Below are 13,577 nucleotides of genomic sequence, written 5' to 3'. Positions count from 1 at the left end.
GTTGTGTATTAAAGGGAGTTAACCTTGTGACTTGTTGTGTATTAAAGGGAGTTAACCTTGTGACTTGTTGTGTATTAAAGGGAGTTAACCTTGTGACTTGTTGTGTATTAAAGGGAGTTAACCTTGTGACTTGTTGTGTATTAAAGGGAGTTAACCTTGTGACTTGTTGTGTATTAAAGGGGGTTAAACTTGTGACTTCCTGTGTATTAAAGGGAGTTAACCTTGTGACTTGTTGTGTATTAAAGGGAGTTAACCTTGTGACTTGTTGTGTATTAAAGGGAGTTAACCTTGTGACTTCCTGTGTATTAAAGGGAGTTAACCTTGTGACTTGTTGTGTATTAAAGGGAGTTAACCTTGTGACTTGTTGTGTATTAAAGGGAGTTAACCTTGTGACTTGTTGTGTATTAAAGGGAGTTAACCTTGTGACTTGTTGTGTATTAAAGGGAGTTAACCTTGTGACTTGTTGTATATTAAAGGGAGTTAACCTTGTGACTTGTGTGTATTAAAGGGAGTTAACCTTGTGACTTGTTGTGTATTAAAGGGAGTTAACCTGTGACTTGTGTATTAAAGGGAGTTAACCTTGTGACTTGTGTGTATTAAAGGGAGTTAACCTTGTGACTTGTGTATTAAAGGGAAGTTAACCTTGTGACTTGTTGTGTATTAAAGGGAGTTAACCTTGTGACTTGTTGTGTATTAAAGGGAGTTAACCTTGTGACTTGTTGTGTATTAAAGGGAGTTAACCTTGTGACTTGTGTATTAAAGGGAGTTAACCTTGTGACTTGTTGTGTATTAAAGGGAGTTAACCTTGTGACTTGTTGTATTAAAGGGAGTTAACCTTGTGACTTGTGTATTAAAGGGAGTTAACCTTGTGACTTGTTGTGTATTAAAGGGAGTTAACCTTGTGACTTGTTGTGTATTAAAGGGAGTTAACCTTGTGACTTGTTGTGTATTAAAGGGAGTTAACCTTGTGACTTGTTGTGTATTAAAGGGAGTTAACCTTGTGACTTCTGTGTATTAAAGGGTCTTAACCTTGTGACTTTGTGTATTAAAGGGAGTTAACCTTGTGACTTGTGTATTAAAGGGAGTTAACCTTGTGACTTGTGTATTAAAGGGAGTTAACCTTGTGACTTGTGTATTAAAGGGAGTTACCTTGTGACTTCCTGTGTATTAAAGGGAGTTAACCTTGTGACTTGTGTATTAAAGGGAGTTAACCTTGTGACTTGTGTATTGAAGGGAGTTAACCTTGTGACTTGTGTATTAAAGGGAGTTAACCTTGTGACTTCCTGTGTATTAAAGGGACTTAACCTTGTGACTTGTTGTGTATTAAAGGGAGTTAACCTTGTGACTTGTGTATTAAAGGGAGTTAACCTTGTGACTTGTGTATTAAAGGGAGTTAACCTTGTGACTTGTGTATTAAAGGGAGTTAACCTTGTGACTTTATATAGATATCAATGTGGACACTCACCTGTAGCTTTATAATTCACGGACATCACATGTACAACACTCTACCCCTCTCCATCCCCACTCCCCCTCTCGATTTACTTGCTTTCATTTATACCATTTGTTATTTGAGAGCGGCATATTTTGATTTTGTGTCAACTTGTATCACACCTGGTCAAGTGCAGTCACCCATGAACAATGGCTCACTGATTGCCTCAGACGTGCACGGCCCCTCACATGTTTATTTAGGATACGATGTATATTATGCGTACGTGACCCCGTGCATGTACATGTACCAAAGCATACCACAAAAACAACAATGTTGTGTTATTCTAGTCATTACAGAAAACCAGCTCTATGGTGTTTTATTCCTCGTGTGTTTTGTTACATCAACATACCAATAAAATACATGATCAATTACATCAATGGCGAATACGTGTAAATACAGAGATACAGTTGAATGTACATATATCAACTGTCAGTTCGTGTTGGACGATTATGTATATATATATATAAGTCAATTATGATTTGATATCTATTGACTTCGGTGCGTTCTTAATTTCACATAAAATATTTTTTAAAAAAAAGAATTCGTTTTATGGTTGAGATATTATTAATTGTGTTATTTTATTATTAGAATAGTGTGTATCACTAGAAAATAATGTGATCCAATGCTAACATTGATGAGTCGGATATGATTTTTTTTATAATGTATGCACCAGTGAGTTATATATATATATTATGACCAGCAGTACGGCGTCCTGTGGCGTGAGTTCACACCTGTCTGTAATCCTTCAGTCCACTTTATCCAGCCCTGCGGGTGTTACAAGTGTATATTGTACCTGTCCCCCTGTAGCACATACACGTGTATAGCTAGTACTATATAAGTCCTTACAGAAAGGTATACAAATGATCCTTACTATCAGACAATGTGTGTAGGTTACATGTATCAAATGTAATTAATGTCTAGATACAAAAGGATTTTTTTAAAATTGATTTGTGTATGTTTACTACATTGTCCAGAACACATAAATTTATCGGCCTACACCGTCGTTTGACTCGACTTTTAGTTTAGCCAACACATGCGCAGTCAAGCATTCCTAATCAAATATCAATGATTAACATCCGGTAAACTAATTGGAATGCAAACGAACGACAGCCAAAACGAATCAAAACGCAAACGAACGCAAACGAAATCGAATCAAAACGCAAACGAACGAAAACGCGAAACGCAAACGAAAAACGCCCGACGAAACAAAATGCAAAAGAAACTAAATGAAAGAAACGCAAACGAATCTAAAACACGTTGGAGGGAATGTTAGACGCATTAAGTACTGTATTAAAGGGAGTTAAACTTGTGACTTCCTGTGTATTAAAGGGAGTTAACCTTGTGACTTGTTGTGTATTAGGGAGTTAACCTTGTGACTTTTTTGTATTAAGGGAGTTACCTTGTGACTTGTTGTGTATTAGGGGAGTTAACCTTGTGACTTTTTGTGTATTAAAGGGAGTTAACCTTGTGACTTCCTGTGTATTAAAGGGAGTTAAACTTGTGACTTCCTGTGTATTAAAGGGAGTTAACCTTGTGACTTGTGTATTAAAGGGAGTTAACCTTGTGACTTGTTGTGTATTAAAGGGAGTTAACCTTGTGACTTCCTGTGTATTAAAGGGAGTTAACCTTGTGACTTCCTGTGTATTAAAGGGAGTTAACCTTGTGACTTGTTGTGTATTAAAGGGAGTTAACCTTGTGACTTGTTGTGTATTAAAGGGAGTTAACCTTGTGACTTGTGTATTAAAGGGAGTTAACCTTGTGACTTGTGTATTAAAGGGAGTTAACCTTGTGACTTGTGTATAGTAAAGGGAGTTAACCTTGTGACTTGTTGTGTATTAAAGGGAGTTAACCTTGTGACTTGTTGTGTATTAAAGGGAGTTAACCTTGTGACTTGTTGTGTATTAAAGGGAGTTAACCTTGTGACTTGTGTATTAAAGGGAGTTAACCTTGTGACTTGTGTATTAAGGGAGTTAACCTTGTGACTTGTGTATTAAAGGGAGTTAACCTTGTGACTTGTTGTGTATTGAAGGGAGTTAACCTTGTGACTTGTTGTGTATTGAAGGGAGTTAACCTTGTGACTTGTTGTGTATTAAAGGGAGTTAACCTTGTGACTTGTTGTGTATTAAAGGGAGTTAAACTTGTGACTTGTTGTGTATTAAAGGGAGTTAACCTTGTGACTTGTTGTGTATTAAAGGGAGTTAAACTTGTGACTTGTTGTGTATTAAAGGGAGTTAACCTTGTGACTTGTTGTGTATTAAAGGGAGTTAACTTTTGTGACTTGTGTGTTGAAGGGAATTAACCTTGTGACTTGTGTATTGAAAGGGAGTTAACCTTGTGACTTGTTGTGTATTAAAGGGAGTTAACCCTGTGACTTGTTGTGTATTAAAGGGAGTTAACCTTGTGACTTGTGTATTGAAGGGAGTTAACCTTGTGACTTGTTGTGTATTGAAGGGAGTTAACCTTGTGACTTGTTGTGTATTTAAAGGGAGTTAAACTTGTGACTTGTTGTGTATTAAAGGGAGTTAACCTTGTGACTTGTTGTGTATTAAAGGGAGTTAACCTTGTGACTTGTTGTGTATTAAAGGGAGTTAACCTTGTGACTTGTTGTGTATTAAAGGGAGTTAACCTTGTGACTTGTTGTGTATTAAAGGGAGTTAACCTTGTGACTTGTTCTGTATTAAAGGGAGTTAACCTTGTGACTTCCTGTGTATAAAAGAAACTTGCTTGTGACTTGCTGTTGACTAGGCCTGAGATCTGATACAGACTACTACCTACTTGTTTTGGCGGGGACTGATGTTGGTTATCCAAGTTTGGAGGAACACAGCTGGAGCTGGACTTTACACCAAACCCCTAGTATAGATCCGGGTAAGTCAGTTTAACAGAGTTACCTGCCCCTGTTTTTTAATCACTTTGTATTGTTTGCCACAGTTACCTGCTCCTGTATGTTAATCTCTTTGTATTGGTTTGACAGGGTTACCTGCCCTTGTATGTAAATCTCTTTGTATTGTTTGACAGGGTTACCTGCCCTTGTATGTTAGTCTCTTTGTATTGGTTTGACAGGGTTACCTGCCCTTGTATGTTAATATCTTTGTATTGGTTTGACAGAGTTACCTGCCCCTGTATATTCTCTTTGTATTGATTTGCCAGAGTTACATGCCCCTGTATTTTAATCTCTTTGTTTGGTTTGCCAGAGTTACCATCCCTTGTATGTAAATCTAATTGTATTGGTTCGACAGAGTTACCTGCCCTTGTATATTCTCTTTGTATTGGTTTGACAGGGTTACCTGCCCCTACATTTTAATATGTTTGTATTGGTTTGACAGAGTAACCTGCCCTTGTATGTAAATCTCTTTGTATTGGTTTAACAGGGTTACCTGCCCTTGTATGTTAATCTCTTTGTATTGGTTTGACAGGGTTACCTGCCCTTGTATGTTAATCTCTTTGTATTGTTTGACAGGGTTACCTGCCCTTGTATGTAAATCTCTTTGTATTGTTTGACAGAGTTACCTGCCCTTGTATGTTAACTCCTTGTATTGGTTTGACAGAGTTACCTGCCCTTGTATGTTAATCTCTTTGTATTGTTTGACAGGGTTACCTGCCCTTGTATGTTAATCTCTTTGTATTGGTTTGACAGGGTTACCTGCCCTTGTATGTTAATCTCTTTGTATTGTTTGACAGGGTTGCCTGCCCTTGTATGTTAATCTCTTTGTATCGGTTTGACAGGGTTACCTGCCCTTGTATGTTAATCTCTTTGTATTGGTTTGACAGGGTTACCTGCCCTTGTATGTTGATCTCTTTGTATTGGTTTGACAGGGTTACCTGCCCTTGTATGTTAATCTCTTTGTATTGGTTTGACAGGGTTACCTGCCCTTGTATGTTAATCTCTTTGTATTGGTTTGACAGGGTTACCTGCCCTTGTATGTTAATCTCTTTGTATTGGTTTGACAGGGTTACCTGCCCTTGTATGTTAATATCTTTGTATTGGTTTGACAGAGTTACCTGCTCCTGATCTGGAGGTTTTGATGATAAACAATAATACTGTACGTTTTTACTGGAGCCTGGGCAATATTTCTGAACCTGTACTCGGATACCGTCTGTCCATCCACAAAATTTTAGAACAAGACGGCATGACTGCCGACGTCACAGAAGTCAATGCTACAACAACCACTTTGTACAAGTCAGGACTTGGTAAAGATTGTTTTACTTATAGTAAAGCTGACAGTTACATAACTCTCTACAATTACCCCTGTGAACTAGAAAATGACCATGTTGTGCATATCAAGATTTTCTTCTGTAATTGAATTATTTTCCATGTAATTTTAAGACTTTTCATTGTAAAAACCATGTATGGTTATAAGAGAGTTTTTAGCCACCAAATCCATCAATTTTTAGGTCACCTGAGACAAAGTCTCAAGTGACCTGTTCTAAGCGCCTTTTGTCCATCGTCGTGCGTCGTCCGTTGTGCGACGTATGTCCGTAAACAATTTACATTTTGGACTTCTTCTCCAAAACTGCTGAAAACCCTTTTTTGAGCATTATTTGGTCATTTGTAATAGGAAACGAGTCAAATGTTGTCAGAATTATCAGTATGAGATGGCCATTTAATCCTATTAACAAATTTTCTATGACTGACCCCCAGGGGCCTTAGGAGCGGGGTCAAAAGGGGTCAAAATGATTAAGATATAAAAAAATACTTGTGAAGTTCACAGGTTTGATGGAAGCAAATACTCTTCATAGTCTAAAAAGTTAAATTTATAAATCACTGACTAACTTCAAGGCCCAGCGTATAGTGTTTATAATTGTCTTTAATTGTTTCATTATTTGTTTCATTATATATATATATATCCTAACTCAGGTGACCGTTAAGGCCCATGGGCCTCTTGTTTTAACTAGTAAGTGTTAAGATGTTGTGTTTAAAATGTTTAGTACATCCCTGATTTGAATATAATAGAAGTTTTCTAACATTATAAATAGTAAAAAATAAAATTTTAGTTGCCATGGTAACCATACCAAGTATGCATGAATCAAACAAATGTGAAAATTGAACCATTTGTTTTTAGTTTTTGGCTTAGAAACAATAGAGCGCATTCCTTAACAATTAACATTTGCTGAGAATATGTAGGCAAGTAGCCTAATTTTTCCAGACTTTTGGTTGCCATGGTAACTAGTTCATTATAAAATAGTTTTTGCTCATACATCTCCTAAAACTATTTGGTCAATTTTAATGAAACTTCACTGTTGTCTTCGAACCCTGTGTAAATATGCCTTGTTTTGATCACCTGATAATACATCATCAGGTCCCTGTGTAGACACGACTTGTATTGATCACCTGATTATACATTATCAGGTCCCTGTGTACTAAGACACGCCTTGTTTTGATCACCTGATTATACATCATCAGGTCCCTGTGTACTAAGACGCGCCTTGTTTTGATCACCTGATTATACATCATCAGGTCCCTGTACTAAGACACGCCTTGTTTTGATCACCTGATTATACATCATCAGGTCCCTGTGTAGACACGACTTGTTTTGATCACCTGATTATACATCATCAGGTCCCTGTGTACTAAGACACGCCTTGTTTTGATCACCTGATTTTACATCATCAGGTCCCTGTGTAGACACGCCTTGTTTTGATCACCTGATTATACATCATCAGGTCCCTGTGTAGACACGCCTTGTTTTGATCACCTGATTATACATCATCAGGTCCCTGTGTACTAAGACACGCCTTGTTTTGATCACCTGATTATACATCATCAGGTCCCTGTGTAGACACGACTTGTTTTGATCACCTGATTATACATCATCAGGTCCCTGTGTAGACAAGCCTTGTTTTGATCACCTGATTATACATTATCAGGTCCCTGTGTAGACACGACTTGTTTTGATCACCTGATTATACATCATCAGGTCCCTGTGTAGACACGACTTGTTTTGATCACCTGATAATACATTATCAGGTCCCTGTGTAGACACGACTTGTTTTGATCACCTGATTATACATCATCAGGTCCCTGTGTACTAAGACACGTCTTGTTTTAATCACCTGATAATACATTATCAGGTCCCTGTGTAGACACACCTTGTTTTGATCACCTGATTATACATCATCAGGTCCATGCGTACTAAGGCACGCCTTGTTTGAATCACCTGATTATACATCATGAGGTCCCTTTGTAGACACGTCTTGTTTTGGTCACCTGATTATACATCATCAGGTCCCTGTGTACTAAGACATGTCTTGTTTTGATCACCTGATTATAAATCATCAGGTCCCAGTGTAGACACGACTTGTTTTGATCACCTGATTATACATCATCAGGTCCCTGTGTAGACACGATTTGTTTTGATCACCTGATTATACATCATCAGGTCCCTGTGTACTAAGACACACTTGGTTTTGATCACCTGATAATACATCATCAGGTCCCTGTGTAGACATACCTTGTTTTGATCACCTGAATATACATCATCAGGTCCCTGTGTACTAAGACACGCCTTGTTTTGATCACCTGATTATACATCATCAGGTCCCTGTGTACTAAGACACATCTTGTTTTGATCACCTGATTATACATCATCAGGTCCCTGTGTACAAGACACGCCTTGTTTTGATCACTGATATATCATCAGTCCTGTGTACTGACATGCCTTGTTTTGATCACCTGATTATACATATCAGGTCCTGTGTACTAAGACACCTGGTCCTGTGTATAAGACACGCTTGTTTTGATACCTGATTATACATCATCAGGTCCCTGTGTACTTGTTTTGATCACTGACATCATCAGCCTGTGTAGACACGTCTTTTTGATCACCTGATTATACATCATCAGGTCCCTGTGTACTAAGACACGCCTTGTTTTGATCACCTGATTATACATCATCAGGTCCCTGTGTACTAAGACACGCCTTGTTTTGATCACCTGATTATACATCATCAGGTCCCTGTGTACTAAGACACGCCTTGTTTTGATCACCTGATTATACATCATCAGGTCCCTGTGTACTAAGACACGCTTTGTTTTGATCACCTGATTATACATCATCAGGTCCCTGTGTACTAAGACACGCCTTGTTTTGATCACCTGATTATACATCATCAGGTCCCTGTGTACTAAGACAAGCCTTGTTTTGATCACCTGATTATACATCATCAGGTCCCTGTGTACTAAGGCAAGCCTTGTTTTGATCACCTGAATATACATCATCAGGTCCCTGTGTAGACACGTCTTGTTTTGATCACCTGATTATACATCATCAGGTCCCAGTGTAGACACGACTTGTTTTGATCACCTGATTTTTGATCACCTGATTATACATTATCAGAGGGTGTCAGTACTGTGTATATTATCAATACTACTACCACATCTGGGATGTACTCAATATCTGAAATTCAACAATTTTATCACTAAATAACAGGTTTGAACATTTTTGTAGGCCTAAATATTTCCGAAAGGCTCAAGATAGATCAATTTATTGAATTATATATCATATAAAAACCAATTTATAAATAAACATTTTGTATTGATTCCAGAACTAGAGAAGTTCTATGAGGCTGTGTTGATGGTTTTGAGTACAGAGGAGAAAGTGGTTGGCATGGTACCCCTACTGTTCCAGACCCACAACCCTAACATGCCTGCTCTGCCCCCTCCCCCTGTAGACCTGAAGCCCTACCCCCTGTCCTCATCTACCGTGTCTTTCTCCTGGCGTCCGCCCCGCACTCCTCAGGACATCATCTACTACACTGTCCAGTACAGCACTGCCAACAATAGTCACAAGGTCACCGTCAGGAGGTGAGTAACATCTGCTCTAGTTGTTCTACAGTTATCTACAATAAGTTACCGCCCTTGGTTATACAATAAGTAACCTCCCTTGGTTATACAGTAGTTACCTCCCTTGGTTTTACAATAAGCTATCTCCCTTGGTTATACAGTAAGTTACCTCCCTTGGTTATACAGTAGTTACGTCCCTTTGTTATATAGTAGTTTACCTCCCTTGGTTATACAGTAAGTTACCTCCCTTGGTTATACAGTAAGTTACCTCCCTTGGTTTTACAGTAGTTACCTCCCTTGGTTATACAGTAGTCACCTCCCTTGGTTATACAATAGTTACCTCCCTTGGTTATACAATAAGTTACATGTACCTCCTTTGGTTATACAGTAAGTTATCTCCCTTTGTTATACAGTAGATTACCTCCCTTGGTTTTACAATAAGTTACCTCCCTTGGTTATACGGTAGTTTACCTCCCTTGGTTATACAGTAGTCACCTCCCTTGGTTATACAATAGTTACCTCCCTTGGTTATACAATAAGTTACATGTACCTCCTTTGGTTATACAGTAAGTTATCTCCCTTTGTTATACAGTAGATTACCTCCCTTGGTTTTACAATAAGTTACCTCCCTTGGTTATACAGTAGTTTACCTCCCTTGGTTGTACAGTAGTTACGTCCCTTTGTTATACAATAAGTTACCGCCCTTGGTTATACAATAAGTTACCTCCCTTGGTTATACAGTAGTTACGTCCCTTTGTTATACAATAAGTTACCTCCCTTGGTTATACAATAAGTTACCTCCCTTGGTTATACAGTAGTTACGTCCCTTTGTTATATAGTAGTTTACCTCCCTTGGTTATACAGTACTTTACCTCCCTTGGTTATTTAGTACTTACCTCCCTTGGTTTTACAGTAGTTTCCTCCCTTTGTTATACAGTAGTTTACCTCCCTTGGTTATACAGTAGTTACCTTCTTTGGTTATGCAGTAGGTTATGTAGCAGGGTACAGTAAGACCGAAAAAACAAATTTGGTTACCATAGTTTTTACAGGCTCACAAAACCACAAAAAGCAGACCTGTCAAAAAAATGAGCTCTGCATAACAATTACAAATGATGTGTATATTAAAAAAATATGTACTTTTATATAGATGTTATTTAAGGGTAAAAAGCTGTGTGTACATAATTAAAGCCTGCACTTTATTTTGCTGAATTTTTCAAATCTACTGTACACTGCCACCTTACCTCCATTTGTTCTACAGTAAGTTACCTCCCTTGGTTATAAAGTAGTCTACCTCCCTTGGTTATGCAGTAAGTCCCTTCATACCAATCCTCTCTGTTCTATAGTATGTTTTTAGGTCATCTGACCCGAAGGGTCCGTCCGTAAACTTTTCACATTTCAATCTTCTTCTCAAGTTTGACCAGTGGGATTGAGCTGAAACTTACCTGAAATGATCCAAAGATGGTCCTGACCAAGTATTGTTATTTTTCGGGTCAGTCCAAAATCCAAGATGGCCGCCACAGCCGCCATCTTGAAAACACATTTTGAACTTCTTCTCAAGTTCTACCGGTGCGATTTGGCTGAAACTTGCATGAAATGATCCTGACATAGTCCCGACAAAAAGTTGTTATTTTTCTGGTCGATCCAAAATCCAAGATAGCCGCCACAGTCGCCATCTTGAAAAAAACATTTTGAACTTCTTCTCAAGTTCTACCGGTGCGATTTGCCTGAAACTTGCATGAAAGGATCCTGACATGGTCCCGACAAAGTGTTGTTAATTTTTCTGGTCGATCCATAATCCAAGATGGCCGCCACAGCCGCCATCTTGAAAACACATTTTGAACTTCTTCTCAAGTTCTACCGGTGCGATTTGCCTGAAACTTGCATGAAAGGATCCTGACATGGTCCCGACAAAGTGTTGTTAATTTTTCTGGTCGATCCATAATCCAAGATGGCCGCCACAGCCGCCATCTTGAAAACACATTTTGAACTTCTTCTCAAGTTCTACCGGTGCGATTTGCCTGAAACTTGCATGAAAGGATCCTGACATGGTCCCGACAAAGTGTTGTCAATTTTTCGGGTCGATCCGAAATCCAAGATGGCCGCCACAGCCGCCATCTTGAAAACACATTTTGAACTTCTTCTCAAGTTCTACCGGTGGAATTTGCTGAAACTTGCATGAAATGATCCTGACATGGTCCTGACAAAGTGTTGTTATTTTTCGGGTCGATCCGAAATCCAAGATGGCCGCCACAGCCGCCATCTTGAAAACAGATTTTGAACTTCTTCTCAAGTTCTACCGGTGCGATTTGGCTGAAACTTGCATGAAATGGTCCTGACATGGTCCTGACAAAGTGTTGTTACATCTCTGGTTGATCCCAAATCGAAAATGGCTACCATGACACGATATCTAATTAATTATCTATATGATTATAGCCAAGGTAATCAGATGACCGTTAAGGCCCTGTGCCTCTTGTTAATATGTTCCATCATTTATATTGATAATTGTTATATTTCATAGTTTATGATTAAAGCAAAATATTACAAACAGATATTTGAGATTCTTAACTCCAAGAATACTTGATGATGTTTATGATGAGAGTTTTGAATATTTTTGATTGAACTGAAATTTGATATTTGTATATCTCTAATGGAAATAAAGATTATATTTGTTTGTATCTGACAGTGATTTGCCCAGGATTGTTTTGGACGACCTTGACCCTTTCACCTGGTACAACATGTCTGTCCGCTCTCACACCAAAAGTGTTCACGGCCCATACAGTAACCCCGTCTTAGTAAGGACCAAGGAAGGAGGTCAGTTTATAAAAAAATTTAAAATTGATTAAAAAAAATGCCCAAAATTTTGCTACATATGTCTTTGGTATAGTGTGGCCACGATCACAGGTAAAATGTATAATGATGTCTGTTTATTGTGAACCATGATCACAGGTACAATGTATAATGATGTCTGTCTATTGTGGCCATGATCACAGGTACAATGTATAATGATGTCTGTCTATTGTGAACCATGATCACAGGTACAATGTATAATGATGTCTGTCTATTGTGAACCATGATCACAGGTACAATGTATAATGATGTCTGTCTATTGTAAACCATGATCACAGGTACAATGTATAATGATGTCTGTCTATTGTGAACCATGATCACAGGTACAATGTATAATGATGTCTGTCTATTGTGAACCATGATCACAGGTACAATGTATAATGATGTCTGTCTATTGTGAACCATGATCACAGGTACAATGTATAATGATGTCTGTCTATTGTGAACCATGATCACAGGTACAATGTATAATGATGTCTGTCTATTGTGAACCATGATCACAGGTACAATGTATAATGATGTCTGTCTATTGTGAACCATGATCACAGGTACAATGTATAATGATGTCTGTCTATTGTGAACCATGATCACAGGTACAATGTATAATGATGTCTGTCTATTGTAAACCATGATCACAGGTACAATGTATAATGATGTCTGTCTATTGTGAACCATGATCACAGGTACAATGTATAATGATGTCTGTCTATTGTGAACCATGATCACAGGTACAATGTATAATGATGTCTGTCTATTGTGAACCATGATCACAGGTACAATGTATAATGATGTCTGTCTATTGTGAACCATGATCACAGGTACAATGTATAATGATGTCTGTCTATTGTGAACCATGATCACAGGTACAATGTATAATGATGTCTGTCTATTGTGACCATGATCACAGGTACAATGTATAATGATGTCTGTCTATTGTGAACCATGATCACAGGTACAATGTATAATGATGTCTGTCTATTGTGAACCATGATCACAGGTACAATGTATAATGATGTCTGTCTATTGTGAACCATGATCACAGGTACAATGTATAATGATGTCTGTCTATTGTGAACCATGATCACAGGTACAATGTATAATGATGTCTGTCTATTGTGAACCATGATCACAGGTACAATGTATAATGATGTCTGTCTATTGTGAACCATGATCACAGGTACAATGTATAATGATGTCTGTCTATTGTGAACCATGATCACAGGTACAATGTATAATGATGTCTGTCTATTGTGAACCATGATCACAGGTACAATGTATAATGATGTCTGTCTATTGTGAACCATGATCACAGGTACAATGTATAATGATGTCTGTCTATTGTGAACCATGATCACAGGTACAATGTATAATGATGTCTGTCTATTGTGACCATGATCACAGGTACAATGTATAATGATGTCTGTCTATTGTGAACCATGATCACAGGTACAATGTAATAAT

At 38.0% G+C, this 13,577-nt stretch overlaps 1 protein-coding gene across 1 annotated transcript in view; it reads left to right on the top strand.

Moving 5' to 3' along the window:
- The window catches only part of LOC138305860 (protogenin B-like), a 48,431-nt gene that overhangs the window by 16,592 nt on the left and 18,262 nt on the right, over positions 1-13,577 (top strand). The window contains exons 5-8 of the mRNA XM_069246123.1: positions 4,235-4,354; positions 5,483-5,677; positions 9,032-9,290; positions 11,953-12,080. Of these exons, the coding sequence (XP_069102224.1) occupies positions 4,235-4,354; positions 5,483-5,677; positions 9,032-9,290; positions 11,953-12,080 (702 nt within the window). The remainder of the gene's footprint in view (positions 1-4,234; positions 4,355-5,482; positions 5,678-9,031; positions 9,291-11,952; positions 12,081-13,577) is intronic.

Source organism: Argopecten irradians, chromosome 13, assembly GCF_041381155.1.
Source record: "Argopecten irradians isolate NY chromosome 13, Ai_NY, whole genome shotgun sequence".
NCBI classification, from domain to species: Eukaryota; Metazoa; Mollusca; class Bivalvia; order Pectinida; family Pectinidae; genus Argopecten; species Argopecten irradians.
The sequence above is the reverse complement of the archived record's forward strand: the minus strand, read 5'-3'. Positions and strand labels throughout refer to the sequence as shown.